Source organism: Pimephales promelas, chromosome 9 (genome assembly GCF_988280905.1).
Source record: "Pimephales promelas chromosome 9, fPimPro1.hap1.1, whole genome shotgun sequence".
In the NCBI taxonomy this organism is placed as follows: Eukaryota; Metazoa; Chordata; class Actinopteri; order Cypriniformes; family Leuciscidae; genus Pimephales; species Pimephales promelas.
The window spans coordinates 28,721,895-28,738,393 of NC_142777.1; the positions used below are offsets into that span (position 1 = coordinate 28,721,895).

The window sequence follows — 16,499 nt, forward strand, 5'->3', positions numbered from 1 at the left end:
TGGTATTCTTTAACAGACACAGCATTAAAGAAATTTTGCTTAATTATTTCCAATTCTAAATAGTGAATTATTATTATTTATTTTTTTTAATTGCTGGAATCAATGCAAAATTGATAAGGCTTTTAACATCGCAGTTATTCATACTGACAGACAGAAAAAAGGGGGAAACATTTTGCTAAAATGGTTGGAATAAAATAATGGTCCCAACATTTCAAAAATCTCAGAAAGGATTTTTATTTATCATCAAGATATGCATTTCAGAGGCTCTTTACTGGATATAGACAATGCACTGTACATTTTTATTTACAATCAATTTCCATACATTTTCATTAGCACCCATTTTCAAGAAAGGGGTTTCTATATATGTTTTATCAGGCTACTCAATGAAACCCCTTAGGAAAATGTTAGAATTGGAGATCAGTTTTCTAAATACTGCCTTGAACACTTTACATGAGGAATGTAGAACAAGACTGCAAAAATACAGATTTATACAAGTCTTTAAAAAGAATCAACCGTTGACATTCTCAAGCTGCAATACAAGAACAGTTTTAATAGTGTAATTAGAAATATCATGACCACTCCACATCAATCGAACCATAACCCTAAAGCAAAAACAAATGTATTGAGTAAAAAAATATAAATAAATTACACTTAAGATTTAGTAACTGCAACTCAATATAAAAAGATTAACAGAATATAAAAGAAAAACATTCATAAATTGAATTGAATACACTTCCCATCCCCACAAGCGAAATATGAAATATATGCTAATAATATATAGAAACATTTTTTTTTTGTTAGAACGTGGCTGCGTTTATACACTGTACAGTTTTGTAAATATCTGAAGGCCTTAAATTTGTTTAGTGTCAGATCCCAGGACAGTTTTATCTCTTTCAATGAAGATTTGAATATGATAAAGATTCAGACTGTTGTTGCAGCATCTGAAATGAAATTATAGCATGAATAATCTTGCTAATATCAAAAAGTACCCACTGTTTAAAAGGCTCCTTAAGCAACAAACATATTCTTGGTGGTGGAACCACTTTTGGTGGCCGTGTCAGCGTGTGACTGGAATCCAATGATGACCTTTGGTGGCACACCCAATCTTTCCTTGTACACACGCCTGTGAATAAACAGATACAAATGTAGAAATGTACAGATGAAGGCAAGACATAATAATGTGCGTCTACCTTATAACCACAAATGAAAAGATGTGTAAAGATTAAAGTCACAATTAAACAAGCAGCGGCAGATCTTTTCTTCCATATTGGTTATGTACAACCGAGTACAACGAAAAATTGGACTAGAATAATAATAACATTTGGGATATACATCACAATACGGATGTAAAGACTTCCACTTCATGCGGACTTTAAAAATGGAGGCAGATGAATTTGAGTTTGAGAGGACTAAATGAATGGAGAAGTACAGCAAACATCACCAGAGACAAGTCTGCAGTTTCAACTGAAGATCAAGTTATGACCTTTTGAGGTAACAAGATAAATAACATGCATTTCAAAAATAGATGTGGAGAATTTTAACCTAGGTATTCATATTGGTCTCATTTCTCAAAACTATTTTTACCCTATGTGTACAACAGCATCTTTGTTCTCGTAGTCTGTCGTCCATATCGCTATTTTGTCTCCCTTTGTTCGGATGTTGACGACAGCACCACAGACATCATCACTGTGGTCATCAAATGCTTCTCCCACAAGGCACAAAAGCTAAAAAAATAAAAAAATAAAAATGAATTGAGAGAGAGAGAGAAAGCATCTAAGCTTTCAGGTTCTATGTTCTGCAAATAATGCAGTTAAACCGACTAGACAGAGGGCGGACTTACTGTCTCCAACCAGAAGCGGTCCAGGTCGGCTCTGCGCTGCTGTTTGGACAGGGTGATCAGCCAGCGGCCGCCCTGCTTGTTTCTCTCATCTTCCCACATGGGCTCAATGCCATCCTGCTCCGAAAAGTGCAAGGATAAATTTAGATGGATTCAAAATAGTAGTATATCTTGAAAATGCAATACTGTGCCTTACCTTGAAGAGGGAATAGTCACATCCTGACATTAAGTTACTTGATAACTGAATGTGATTGTATAACCTGGGAACAGAACACCAAAACCTGCATTAGTGCCACATTTCTGCTTTACAACTAACAATCTGTTTATTTAACCAAAGGTTTTCTTAATCATTCATCCTGTCCGTGTCGTTTGATTTCCTCTTGTTAATACTTACGCCCAGAAGTCTTCCACTGTGTCAAACTTTGAGATGAGACGGAGATTAGCCTGCCATGTTTTGCTTTTGTCATTTTTAAAGAACCAAAGAGCCCATCTGTTCCCCAAATAGAAAAAAAAAACAGATCACTGTACTGTACAGATTTTTTTTTTGCATTAAAATGCACAAAAACTGTGAAATGTGTGTGGCCTGGGTGACTTCACCTGTTCTGCAGAGGATGTTTAATGTAATCTTCCAGACTCACAATCACTTGCGTATTTTCAGCGTTTTTTTCTTCTTCTGAATTTGGTGGATTTGTTGAATTTTTCTACAAGGAACATTTCCACTACATTACATTTAATGTTAATTACATTTCCAATATTTTACCTAAAGATTTACAAGCCGAATATTCAAACAATATACATTATTCATATACGTTCATCTTTAAATATTAGGAATTAACAAAACACTAAACTTGTTTAAGATATCTGACACTATAAAAATAAACAGACTGAACAGAATAAACCATTTTTGGTTTTTCAGGCTCTGAACCTGGAAGAACCTCAAGGGACCCTTTCAATATCCTACTGCATAGTGCATACTCAAATAACTTAAATATAATATTAAACATTTTTTGGCAATGCAGCCTACATAAAGGCTCTCCAAAGGCTGTATGTGGATATGGTGCCTCAAGTATCTTTCATTTTTACAATAACAAATATACATGTTTAGAAATTAAGAAAAAGGCAAAGAGACCAATAATCTTATAACTAAACAAGTAACTGTGTTAACTGTAAATTTTGACATTAACCAAAAGTCCATCTAAACATTACAAACTTAAAAACTAAACATCTAACAACTAGACTTATTTACTTATATTTAGTTTTAATAAAATATCTGCTTTTTGAGCTGCATGAAGCGTTGTCCATACAGACTAAAACCAAACCACACTATATTTCAGTGACACATCAGCAAACCATAAGTCTAGATGGCAGAAACAGAGATGGCTTAAACACATGTTAAATTCACACAGAAAACATCAAATATGCTCACAGCCCCCCTTTTCAGATAAACACATTACATATTTAACACTTTTGCACAGTATCCTTTAAACACATTTGTGCGATAGCTCAATTGACTGTTTGCTTTAAGAGATACCACTCCACAGCAACATATTTATCCCTCTACACAAACAGTGACTAAAATAAAACACGTACTTAATATTAACAACTACAACGACTATAATCACAATGTTTGTTGGGGCACTTATTGACTCACCGGTTCAGCAGTCGCCATCTTCTACAAATGTGAAGGGTCTTTCCGTGTGTGAAAACACCATTTGATTGGCCAAACTCAAGCGAACACATGTGAGTGAATGAGGAGCATGCGTTTAGACAGCGACCCCTAGAGGACACAGAGAGAAGAGAACTCCCGACGTAAAGCTATGGTTGTTTATGATTCATTCATTGCTTGAGAAAACACTAGTTTTTTTTTTTTTTTTAAGTTAAGTTTTCATTCATGCATAATATAATAGATTGATAAGTATAAATGTATTATAGTGTGTAATTTTACATTTTCTATAACTGAAAGTAGTCAAATGTAATAAAATGGAGCGTCCATTATGGATTAGGCCTGGTTTAGCCTGCAAAGCCAAAGGATAAAACATTTGAAGAAATTGTGAATATTAAGACCCATTTTGAACCAAAGCTGTTAATAATAGCTGAATAAGACTTCCGATTTCAGTGACAAAGTGTTAGTACAATATGATCCACCGCCTTTGACTTTAGCATGCGATGCTTCAGCTTATGGAATTGGTGCAGTGCTTCAGCACATCATGCCAAATGGTGAAAAACATCCCATTACACATGCTTCACCTTCTTTGTCCCCTGCTGAAAATAAATATTGGTAACACTTTACTTGAAAGGGTGTGCATAAGACTGACATGACACCTCCATAACCATGACATGACATATGTCTTGAATATGAAGTAGGGTTTATGCATGTTTATGACAACTGTCATTAAGTGTCTTTCGCTCAATAATGACATTTTCTTGACATAAACCAACACATCATAACCTGTCAGTGTCTTTGTTTGTCACAGTGTGATGTGATGTGTCTGATCTAATTACAGGCCAATATCTAAACTTTTCGATTCAAGATTTATAACAGAGCAGATTTACACAGAATAAAATTTGATGCAAACCATTAATATTTCAACATTTTAACTATAAAAAATAGAATAAAAAAAAGGCACAAAATGTTTTGTGTTTGGTACATTTATTCAGTGTGTAACTAGAACTCTACACACAAATAAACATTAATTAACAACAGTCAACACTAACTATTGAGACAAGGATGTTGATGATTAGTACGTCTTATTCATGGCAGGTCTCATGTTTTAACCCGAGGCTCAAAGCTGCAGGACGGTTCGGATACTGTGGAAGAAGCACAAGAGAAAAGTTTGCATTAAGATATCAGTTTGTTTCCCACATTGCATTAATAGGATATTACCAAACAGCACCGATAAAAATTTAAAAAATTGGTATTTTATAAGTCATGTACCTCTTCCCAGCATGCATCAGGTCAAAGGCCTCATTGATCTGGGTAAAGGGCAATGTGTGAGTAACAAACTCATCCACCATCAGCTTCTTACTCATGTAGTCATTAACCAGCTTAGGAACACTCTCCACACTCTTCCAACCTTAAAAGCAAAGAGAATATCCTTCTGTTATAAAGTTAATTACCTAATATGTTATATTTATGCTACATACTAAAAGCATATCATATATGCTATTTGAAAATGTAAATGGTAACAACAATTAAAAAGGTGATAAAATAGAAACAACAAAAAAAAAAAAATTAAATGAAATTATTTAATAATATTATACAAAACTAAGAAAATCATATCTAATAATTAATATAATATTAAAGTAAAATTCATTATAACATTTATATTAAAATAAAATAACCATACAACAATAATATAAAATCATATATCACAATTAATATGTGATTTAAATAAATAAAAATACCTAAATTGCATTTATTATTTATTTATTTTTTTTTAAATACACCCACCACCAAAAGCTGTGCCTTTCCATGTACGCCCTGTGACCAGCTGGAAAGGGCGGGTGGAGATTTCTTGCCCTGCCCCAGCCACACCAATGATGACACTGGTTCCCCAGCCTTTGTGACAAGCCTCAAGAGCAGCTCTCTGAGAATTCAAGAGAAAAGGTCACAATAATGAGCATCCTGAGCATCCTAAGCCATATACAAGAACTGGGCAATTATGCACTTACAATAGTGGTAACTATGCGGTCTCTAATTATGAGTTACCATGGCAGCAAAAATTTTGAGGAACAATGACAAATTCAACTAAGCTGAGATCTACAGTTCTGCTGCAGACATCTGGATGGCTGTATTAGTTAGCTTTTGTTCATCCCTATCTAAACAGCTGATGTTTCTGCAGTTTACCATAATGCCAATATTGCCGATGCATTCGAAGGAGTAGTCAACACCTCCATCTGTCAGCTCCACCAGCACTTCCTGAATGGGTTTGCTGTGGTCCTTGGGGTTCACAAACTCAGTGGCTCCGAACTTCTTGGCAGTTTCAAACTTGTCTGGGTTGATGTCAATGCCAATGATCCTGGTGGCACCGACTGACTTGCAGCCCATTATGACTGCGAGACCAACTGCTCCCAAACCGAACACAGCGCAAGTAGAGCCGGCTTCAACCTACCAGGGTGAATATGTGTTTATTGACCATGTGACATTTAGACCAAAGGAAACATTCAAGTAATTATAAAAACATGCACATTAATTAAATGAGGCATACTTTAGCAGTATTGATGGCCGCTCCGTATCCAGTAGAGATGCCACAGCCCAGCAGACACACTTTGTCCAGGGGGGCATTTTCATCCACTTTGGCCAAAGAGATTTCTGCCACCACAGTGTATTCGGAGAAGGTGCTGGTACCCATGAAGTGGAAGAGCTGCTTGCCTTTACAGCTGAACCTGGAGGTGTTATCGGGCATCAGACCCTGACCTTGGGTCACCCTAAAAGAATTGCATCACAACTGAGCATCTTTGAACCAAATGACAATTAGTATGAACAATAACAAGAACTACACAACCATTAAAACGTCTGGGTCAATCTCTAATGTTTAGCAAGACATGATGTATTACTACAATTTAAAATAACTTCTATTTTAATCGTTTTTTTTTTTAAACGTGATGCAACCAGTTAGTCCAGTGAATGTACAGAAATCATTTTAATATGCTGATTTGCTGCTTCAATGTTGAAAACAGTCATGGTGCTTAAATATTTTTGTGGAAACGTGATTTTTTTTAAAGGATTATTTGATGAACAAAATTAATTTAAAGTCTCTTTACTGTCACTTTTGATCACTTTTTTCAGCATGCTGAACTCAAACTTCTGAATGGTAGCGTATTTTCATAAAGGAGATAGAGAAAATAGATTCATAATTACCTGATTTTCTGACACAGGTTGGTTTTAGGATTTTTACAAAACTTGCACTCTCCACATTGGGGTATATAAAGTGGAATAACAGTATCACCTTCACAAAAAGTGAAAGAGCTTCAGGATTTCAGCTTATCTTCCAAAACTGCTCACATTTTACACAATAAATGTCACTGACTGAAGTGAGGGTAAATAGCCCATTTTGACATACCTGGTTTGAATTTGGTGACCCCTTCGCCAACACTCTCAACAGTGCCTGCCCCCTCATGGCCCAGGATGACAGGAAACAAGCCCTCAGGGTCACTTCCACTCAGGGTGTAGGCATCAGTGTGACACACACCTGTAGCATGAATCTGAAACACACAACCACGCAAGACTTCTCTCACCATTATATTTGAATCTATATTATTAGTAGTATTCAAAGCACAAAACATTTTTCTCTATACATGAGGTGATTGCTTAATTATTTGTAATAAAGAACAATCATAAACACAACACTTCTACATAATCATGCATGACAAAAGACACTGAAGACAGCAGGGTCAAAACTGAACGTGCTCTGTGTAAATCTGTCAGAAAACATGGTGCTTTGACAAGGTGCAGCTGCAAGCCGGTTTGTTACAGCTTTAGCAGAGCTGGTGCAATTAAAAAGAGAAATCTTGTCAAGTCATCTTCATTTATATAGCGCTTTTAACAATGTAGATTGTTCCAAAGTGGCTTTAGAGTGATGATAGGTAAATAATAAATTAAAGTAACAGATTGTTTTGGCTTTATGGCAGCTCTAAAATTAGTTGTAGTGAATAAGTAAATTAGTATAGTTAATTAGTTAATAAGATATTTTCCAGTTAAAGTTAGTTCTGATTGATTTCTTCCAGAAGAAAGCATTTTAATTGTATTAATAAACTATTGTTTTCTAAATCAGAGTCGGCTGAAAACATATCTCCATCTCCGGATGCACCTTTAGAGAGAAATGCACCTTTCATTTGGATTACATAATAAAAAGGTATTAGCTTATTAGGTATTAGCTCATTTTAAAGTGAACGTTTCAACCTTTAGCCTACATACTAGGCTATATTTTGTTTCTCATGCTTCAGTTCACAGTGATGAGGAGCCTGATTGTTTTATTGTATTTTACAAAAGCACAAAGTTTTCTTGTTATTGTGGGTTTACGCAAATAAAAGTAGTTGCGAATAATGTATTATTATTTTTCTGTATGACCAGAAATGATAAAGTATTATATGTTGTTTCCAATGTTGATAGGAAAATGCAAGTGTTCGTGCCCATGCCTCCCTGGCGTCCAGTGCGCTCTGCACACACACTTGGATGCTTACCAGGCTTACTTGAACATGCGTCCAAATCTTGTGTTTATTTATTTGTGATAAACTTAGCCCTGTATTATTATTGTCCAACCTGTATTATGAATGAGATGTGATGAACAGCTTTGTTCTTTTTTTTTAGATAAAAGTGTCTTCTACATATGTAGCCTAATAAATGTTATAATAATGACGATAATTATTATTATTATTTGCAGACACGGACTCCAAACACACCGCGTCTTCTAAGCCAGGTGCGCAAAACCTGTTGCAGACTTGCCTGAAAAACCAACTTCAATTTGCGCAATTTGAAGGGTAATGGAAACGCGGCTATTTATAAAAAAGATCTCAAAATTATACATATATTATAGGCTGCATGAAACTGAAATGTTTCCCCTATTTCATATCTGAGTGAAACTGCTTTTCAAACAATGATTGGATGGTTGTGGTTTGCTATTGCTGTGATCTCATGTGAGTGACAGGTTTGTCTCTCCCTCACGCCAGTAAACACATCATCAGAGAACAGATGATGTTGCAAGAGGGAGGGGAAGTTGTGATTAGATTATGAGGGCACATGACTTTGAAAAAAAAAAGACGTGCACGGATAAATCATTTATAATCAACACTGCAATATTCAAAAAAAAAAAAAAAAACAAGATTTGTCAACTTTGATTTCATGGTGACTTTAAATACACAGATTTTAAGGAACACCAAAGTACTTGTTGTATATGCATTCTATGCACGCACATCAAATATTGCTTTTGTCAAGAGGTACAAAGTTCAGATTAATCATTTTTACCTTCACTCGAACTTCATGGGCTTTAGGTGGAGCAACCTCCACCTCCTCAATGGAAAAAGGCTTACCAGCCTCCCAGGCCACTGCTGCCTTACATTTGATCACCTGAGAATGAATCAAAGAAGCTATTAGCTCATAAACACTGTTAGAATAGATGCTTGCAAACTATATTTCACCTAAAAATAAGGTTAAATGCAAATCACTACTTTAGAGGACTTTATGCAGATGCTGTGCAGGACGAGATGCAGTTAAACACCAAACTAAGTGACGTTTAATACTGTCATGTTTAGCAAAATTAGCAAAAACATAAACATGTTGTGAATCTCTATTCACATGCTGTGGATCTGAAAGACGTTGAATGCAACAATATAAAGATTAAAATAACATGTTTCTGATCTTTAATGCATGCATGCATGCATTATCACAAAGCTGGAAACAAAAAAAAAAAAACAAGGGCAACGGAAAACAGGTCAAAGCAGCACAATAGATCTTTGTATAGCTAGATCTGTCATGCACAAGTCCTGCTACAAATTTGAGAGCGTTTCTGACTGAACAGCGCTGTCTTGACACTCGATGCTTTTTTTATTTACAAATGTTGCACATTTGTGTAAATTAAACGCGCATAAATGTATGCTATTAATACTTTACGTAGTTGTAGTGCGAGGGCAAATTTCGCAGCTCACTTACTTTCCCAGTTGTGTCCATGCTTTTCTTCCACCACGAGAGAAAGAGAAGGAGAGGCGTGGCAAACTAAAGAACTCCTTCTTCCACCAATGAGAGACCAGAATGTGGTTACGCTTGAGCAAAGTAACGTTACGTTGTTTTTCTCAGCGCATGCAGCGCTTTTGCAATAGATATTTTCACCTGGTAGACAAGACCAGTATTATCCACTCTAACTAGAAAAAATAATAATAATACATCACACTTGTATAGCGCTTTTTTGGACACTCAAAGACAAAAAAAAAATAAAAATAGACTGTAAAGCATGTATGATGGTTTCTACACTGTAAACTGATATAAGCTTACGTACGCTTTACGGAGAAAATGTCATTCAACAAAGACCTACATTTATGCAAAAACACAAAGTTTTCCATCAGGGAAGAGTTTATCTCTCATTTATGCGAGGAAAGGCGGATTTTCTTACAAAAGGAACAAGAAGCGAATTATACTTCCGGTTTATGACGTCACATCAGCCCCACTAATCACAACACAACAAATCACATATGCAGTTAGGAACTTTTAAATATACAATCAGCAAAAACACACCACTGTTTTTACAATAAGCTTTGGCAATCATTTGCCATTTATTTGTATTTCCAATTTCTTAACATTTTTATTTACTTTAAGCTGTAGTCAGCAGCACAATTGCTTTTCCAAGTAAAATCTAGATAACATTCCCACTTTTGTCTGGTTCTATGCTGAAGATCTGAAAAAAATTGACTAAACACTGTATAACTGTTGATCACAATACACATTGCCTTTAATAGACAATCACTGATTGGTTTGCAGACTTAATCTCTCCTAGATGTCACAATCCAATATCTACACTTTATCAATAGCTAACACATTGCTGCATCACAAAATGATCAAAAACAAAACTACAGTTGAGAATTTAGCATTTTATTGTGGAAGTGCATGGTGGCATCTGGAGGTCAACAGAAACAATTTGCAATTCTGTAAATACAGACATCCATTATTATCCAACAATGAAAATGTTTTACATCATTATTTGTGGAGTTAGCTTCACCATTTTGTCACTACATAACACAACTGGTTACGTTGTTCAAGTAGATACTGGTCCAACCTTCAGCCAATGTAAAAATGCTAGATACACCACGTAAGGTTGCGGAGACTCCCGTCCTCTTGTACACAGACGTGGCTTAAAACATTAGTCCTTATCAGTTGATCAAATAAAAAAATCCACTGCTGTGAAAATACATTTATAATACAAAAAGTAAAAAGTTCAGCTGTACATGAGAGCCATTAATTAACAGTCCTGGGACAGATCCCAGCCTAAGTCCATCATCTCCCACCTGCAAAGAAAGTAGAAAAAAACATGGTGTTACTACTACAATGGAAATGGAAAAGAGCAGCTCAGATGCATTCATACTTTATAAATTACCAACAAACGTTCAGGAACCATTGAACATTCTATTCATTGTAAAATAATGATCACGGTTTCCACAAAAACATTAAGCATACCAATATTGATACAATTAAAAAGAAATGTTTAAGCACAAAATCACCATTTTAGAATGATATCTAAAGATCATGTAACATCACAGGAATGGATTGAATTATACTTAAAAATATATTAAAACAAAAGTTTTGTATTGGTGCAGCATGAGATATTAAAAAAAAAAAAAAAAAAAACCTTCTCAAATTTTATCGAACGCTTTTGAAGGGTAACCAAGGAATGTGTTTGAAAATACATGAAGGGGAGCAAATGATGAAATTAGCATTTTTGGTACAAACAGTACAAACTGCAAACTGTTCAAAGGGCTTTAAACAATTCCAGAAAATGAATAATGGCCTTATCAAGCAAATTGTTTGTACTGAAAAGTGTCAGTACAAACTGAAAGTGTCTTTTGGACCTTGAACCGTTTGGTTCTCATTGAAGTGCATTATGGAGAAAAATGCTGGAATGTTTTCATCAAAAACCTTAATTTCTTTTCGACTGAAGAAAGACAGACATGGACATCTTGGATGACATGGGAGTGAGTAAATTATCAGCAAAAGTTTTTTGAAAAGTGAACTACTCCTTTAAGTACTTTTATCCAATTTCATTATTAACTTCTGAGGATCAGCAAACTAACTTACCTCTGAATCCACGTCCACCGCCTCCACCTCGGCCTCCTCTGAACCCACCACCACCTCTGCCACCTCCACGTCCGCCAAATCCTCCACGACCTCCACGGAAGCCCCCTGCAAATACAACACTCGTTTTAGGATTCATTGTGTAGAGCACAATGTGAATGCTACACAATTCAGTGTTAATTAAATAGATGTTATTACCAGAGATAATGATAAAACTGAACCAATCAGCATATTTATAATTTTTTTCTCTTGTCTAGTCTTACCTCCTCTTCCACCTCTTCCTCCTCCTCTACCCCCACGGGGCGGCCCCTTCTCACCCGGGGGCCTGGGGAGGAATCTCTGCAGGGGCAGCAGCTTCATGGGGTCGATGTAGAACTGATGCAAGGGGAGAGAAAGTTAATTAAAATAGTCCTTATCATAATATGATCCATTGAAGATGCAGAACAGCCGAAGGAAGCCGCTAAAACTGCTTAAAGGCTCATAAGAATCCCTTTGATATTTTCTTTAGCAATATCCGCTTCTAAATTATGGATATCCTAAAAGAACACAGATCATTGTCTAATATTTGAAATAAAAATAAGCAGTGGGGTGTTATATATATATATATATATATATATATATATATTTGTTTTTTTTTTTGTTTTTTTTTTAGAAGACCGCTTAAAGTTTTCATTCTACATATATATACCAAATACGTTCATCAGTGGTTGTATTATATTAAGCAGGGACACGTTTGTGTGCATTTTTGTTTTGCAGGTTCACCGGAACGAACAAAGAGTCTCCGAAACGGATTGAAACGCACGTGCATGTGAAGACTGCGTGAGCCACGATATACACTGCAACCAATCGCAGTGGCAAATTACACCCCTGTGAATATGGGACCTACCACATTGATATGTCACAGCCTACCCATGACAAGATTTCACCACACATTACTGATATATAAAACATTACACATCCAGAAAATAAAAGAACGAGCTTACCTTCTGTAACTTTTTGAAGGAGGATGCCTTCATATTTTCAGAAAGTTTGACTGAAAAATACTGACGAAATTGTAAAGGAAACAATTAATCCTGTAAATCCCATAAAGCCTGACAATTACATTCAGAAAAAATCTTATTTTAGTGGAAATTGTATTAAACCTTTGGAAAAGAATAATACAAAGTTTAGCATTTGATTTGAAAAATTAATAACACTATGAAAGCTATTCTTACATTTATTTTATGTCAAATTATTAGTTTTCACAGCAAACACACAATTGTAGCACATTATTTATTTTATTTTTACATTTATACAAAAAGGCTTTTTACTTGCTAATAAAATGTAATATATGCACACACATAACCTATCAATTGTGTTCAGAAGTTTACCAGCAAGCTTTTGATCATGTTGATAATAATTGGCCTTAGACATTCATGTATCAAATACAAATACAGTAGGCTTTCCCAGACAGCAACATAGTGTCAGCTCACATCTGATACACAGTTATTCCACAAGGCCGAGATGTGGGCCAACACCATGTTGCTGTCTGGGACTGGGTTTATAATTTTAATTACGCAAAAACACTTCACCTAACTATAACTATTAAGTTTTGAAGTCGCTGTAAAAGGTGACAGCACTGTCAACATAAAGGGCAATACATGTAAGGATACAAAATCACGAATCTGGCCAAAGATCTCATCCACTTTTCCAATCTGTTCTTTGTTTTCTAGATATATAGGAGCGTTGAAGTAGGGGACTTTGTTTTCCTCCGTCACACATTTACAGACAATTTCATCCTCACAGGGGTGCAGGAACTCTCCCACAGCTGAGACAAAAAGAGCATTAATACAATTTATTGCATGATACAGTTGCAAGAGAATGCAAATACAAACAAAGGCACGAAAGAAAGCAATATAACTTACCGATAACATGTTCCGGTGGACCAAAGTCTTGATATCTGTTAAATCCACCTCGACCTCCACCTCCTCGACCCCCTCCGAATCCACCTCCACGACCCCCTCCGAATCCACCTCCACGACCCCCTCCGAATCCACCTCCACGACCACCACCTCTGTTAAAACCACCGCCACGACCCCCTCCTCGACCACCACCCCCGCGGAATGACATGATAAAGATCCTGTAAAACACATAACGTTAAAAGAATCGCTGATTACACTGGGCAACGTGGTGTTAAGTGGTAAGTCAATGTGAAGTTTAATCATCACGATGTGATGATGATCCAAACAAACCCTGGAGGAAAAAAGTAACGTTACATATACAGATATGATGCAAATTTAGGGGATTTTAAAACGTCCCTTATCATATCTTACATGAAATAAATAACAGTTGCTGTAACTGGAGTAACTTAACGTACTGTCGACCATGGTGAACCAGGGAGGTTAGCCTTTTAGCACATATAATACCTCCGATTGCAAAAATACAAATAACTTATAGATAAATAACACCTAACTGTATTCTACATAAACATATGTTATTCTAAAACGTGCACTGAAAAGTGAAAAGGACATTTTACCTTTAAATGTGCCCGGTTGGACTATCAACGAGCACGCTGTTGACTCTGGAAACACATGTGCCTCCTGCCACACTGCCGTAAATGAACACCGGCTCACAGACTGTCGTAAAAAGGAAGTAATGTAATGACCATGTTTGGACGATAGAGGCGTTCGTGTCAACATTCTTGAGAAAAAAGAATAGCACACATTTCAAATGCTTTTGTTTATTTTTAAGATTATGTACAATTTTATAATTTAGGGCCTATATTTGTTAAATTAAATATTTTGATCTAATAGTTTTGCCATATTTTACTGTTTACATTTTGTTTTACATTTTTGTTACTGCTTGATGTTAATGTAAAAATAATATCACTTTTCTAGAACTCACTTTACAGAGCCTCTAAAATATAAACACAACTAGATGACAAAAATGTCAATGTCAAGTCAAGTCATCTTTATTAGGCATAGCGCTTAATACAATACAGATTTTATTTCAAAGCAGCTACAGTGATAACAGAAAAAAATGATTCACTGACGCGAACAGAGTTCGTTTCAGCTAGCATCTCTAAAAGAAAGTGTCATTGTTCAGATGAAATCAGTTCAGAGTTGATTCAGTTCCAAAAAATCAATTATTAATCTATAAAACAGTTCTGCGGATAAACGGTGATGTGGTAGTGCAGTAAAATCAGTAATATTGTTGAATATTAAGTGAATGAAACTAAGCCAACCCAAACTCCATCAGGTGACAGAATGCAAAAAAAAAAAAAAAAAAAAAAAAAAAATCCTTGGGAGAAATCAGGCTCATAGGGGCCAGTTCTCATCTGGCCAATAAACGAACAGTGTCATTGTGATTAAAGCTGCATCACAAGTCAGAAATCAGATTCTGGATTGGCATTCAAATATGTCATCCAGATCCTTTTGCTTGAAGATCGGATTAAAAATCACACAGGTAGAGCCAAAGCTAGGGTCTGTGCAAAGGACTTGTCTGATTCTTATAGTCTTTGCTGAGGATCTGTGCTGACGGCTGTCACATCGACGAGGCCTTCACAGAGACGCTGTCCAAGGTACGGATCGCATACGGCTGACATACAGTAACCTCTGGATATATATATATATATATATATATATATATATATATATATATATATGAAGAGTTCAGATGCAAAAGCCTCTAAATGCCATTTGAAATTTTCTACTAGAATGATCATTTTTATCAAGCTTGTATATTTAAGTTCAGTGATTTCACTTAAATGGCAATGATAATTACCTATTAATTGTTATTTAAGTGAAATTACTGAACTTAAATATACAAGTTTGATAAAAATCATCATTAAAGAAGAAAATTTCAAATGGCATTTAGAGGCTTTAGCATCTGAACTCTTCATATATATATATATACTGGATATGAGTGCATGCACTGAGGTAACAGCAGAGGTCAGTCTTGACACATGATGAGCTGAGCGGTAGATTACAGTTTCTCTAAAGGGGCTGTGATGATTGTAAAGGACCGGACCATTTGGATTCTGATCAGGGAACTGCTGCTCTCATGGGTATACACACTAGAAGGCGATATCTGTAAATAGAAGCCAGTTTCCCCCAAATCACTCAAACTGTTTTTGTTTTTTTTAGTTTTTAGTTTTTCTTGAATGCTGCAGGCAACTGTCAGCATCCAGCATGGAAACTTGAGTAGTGTACTGAAGAAGAGGGAGAGAGAGCGCTAGACAGCTAGAGAGAGAGAGAGAGAGAGAGAAAGAGAGAGAGAGAGAGAGAGAGAGAGAGAGAGAGAGAGAGAGAGAGAGAGAGAGAGAGAGAGAGAGTACTCTACATCAAGAGGAGTGCTGCACATTATGTGGAGCTTATTATAACCTTGTGTTGTATATCTTGTACCACATCTTTACACTTTCCCTCATACCTTTTAGAGAATAAATCCCTATCTGCACTTAACTTGACAGTGACTGGAATTTTTGACTTGATCTCTTCTTGGCTGACTGAGAGACAGTACAACATCTGAAAGTCAATAGTTGATGGCTATAGCACACATGCTGAGAAGCTGTGCTACTTTTCATTGAGATGGAAGACATACCCAGACAATGCTTTGTATGTGCAAAGCATGTGTCTGAATGGACAGTTTCAAAAAAGAACTGAAAAAAAAAAATAATAATTTTGTTCCTAATATATCATGCATTTAACATATTTGAATGCACTTGATGAAACCTTTATAACATGTGTGGTTAATATTAGAAGAGCCAAAAATTTAGTTCATCAAGGATAGCATTCAAAACCAAGGCGTCTAAAATGCTTTGCAGTTCAAATTCCCCATTGCAAGGCTCACAAGTTCTTTACCTCCACAAATTCCTTTTGTGCATTTCAGGACATGAACCATTTGATT

At 35.8% G+C, this 16,499-nt stretch overlaps 3 protein-coding genes across 3 annotated transcripts; all 3 read right to left on the reverse strand.

Moving 5' to 3' along the window:
* Window positions 1-218: 218 nt before the first annotated feature.
* eif4ea (eukaryotic translation initiation factor 4ea) lies at window positions 219-3,617 on the reverse strand. The gene is made up of 7 exons (XM_039648799.2): window positions 3,489-3,617; window positions 2,435-2,538; window positions 2,232-2,327; window positions 2,034-2,097; window positions 1,841-1,954; window positions 1,585-1,724; window positions 219-1,123 (listed from the first exon to the last, which is right to left on the reverse strand). Exons 1-7 carry the CDS (start codon window positions 3,504-3,506, stop codon window positions 1,009-1,011), a joined length of 651 nt encoding a protein of 216 aa, XP_039504733.2. The 5' UTR covers window positions 3,507-3,617; the 3' UTR covers window positions 219-1,008.
* An 853-nt stretch (window positions 3,618-4,470) lies between these two features.
* On the reverse strand, window positions 4,471-9,662 carry adh5 (alcohol dehydrogenase 5). The gene is made up of 9 exons (XM_039648798.2): window positions 9,486-9,662; window positions 8,802-8,903; window positions 6,901-7,042; window positions 6,699-6,786; window positions 6,046-6,265; window positions 5,685-5,945; window positions 5,289-5,424; window positions 4,773-4,911; window positions 4,471-4,645 (listed from the first exon to the last, which is right to left on the reverse strand). The coding sequence occupies exons 1-9, from the start codon at window positions 9,501-9,503 to the stop codon at window positions 4,621-4,623; spliced, it is 1,131 nt and encodes a 376-aa protein (XP_039504732.2). The 5' UTR covers window positions 9,504-9,662; the 3' UTR covers window positions 4,471-4,620.
* A 740-nt stretch (window positions 9,663-10,402) lies between these two features.
* On the reverse strand, window positions 10,403-14,218 carry gar1 (GAR1 ribonucleoprotein). Its single transcript, XM_039649336.2, has 7 exons — window positions 14,131-14,218; window positions 13,520-13,734; window positions 13,268-13,422; window positions 12,599-12,658; window positions 11,879-11,990; window positions 11,619-11,723; window positions 10,403-10,831 (listed from the first exon to the last, which is right to left on the reverse strand). Exons 2-7 carry the CDS (start codon window positions 13,722-13,724, stop codon window positions 10,821-10,823), a joined length of 648 nt encoding a protein of 215 aa, XP_039505270.1. The 5' UTR covers window positions 13,725-13,734; window positions 14,131-14,218; the 3' UTR covers window positions 10,403-10,820.
* Between the last annotated feature and the right edge of the window lie 2,281 nt (window positions 14,219-16,499).

Coding starts and splice junctions, on each gene's coding strand:
- adh5 (XM_039648798.2), bottom strand. Junction 6,787..6,900: donor GGTCACCAAATTCAAACCAG/GTATGTCAAAAT, acceptor CTTTTTGTGAAG/GTGATACTGTTATTCCACTT. Junction 5,946..6,045: donor CGGCCATCAATACTGCTAAA/GTATGCCTCATT, acceptor TCACCCTGGTAG/GTTGAAGCCGGCTCTACTTG.
- gar1 (XM_039649336.2), bottom strand. CDS start 13,724: ATGTCATTCCGCGGGGGTGGTGGTCGAGGAGGGGGTCGTGGCGGTGGT. Junction 12,659..13,267: donor TTGGCCAGATTCGTGATTTT/GTATCCTTACAT, acceptor CAATTTCGTCAG/TATTTTTCAGTCAAACTTTC. Junction 11,724..11,878: donor AGGAAGAGGTGGAAGAGGAG/GTAAGACTAGAC, acceptor TTGTATTTGCAG/GGGGCTTCCGTGGAGGTCGT.
- eif4ea (XM_039648799.2), bottom strand. Junction 1,955..2,033: donor GTGACTATTCCCTCTTCAAG/GTAAGGCACAGT, acceptor TTTTCGGAGCAG/GATGGCATTGAGCCCATGTG. Junction 1,725..1,840: donor ACCGCTTCTGGTTGGAGACA/GTAAGTCCGCCC, acceptor TTATTTTTTTAG/CTTTTGTGCCTTGTGGGAGA.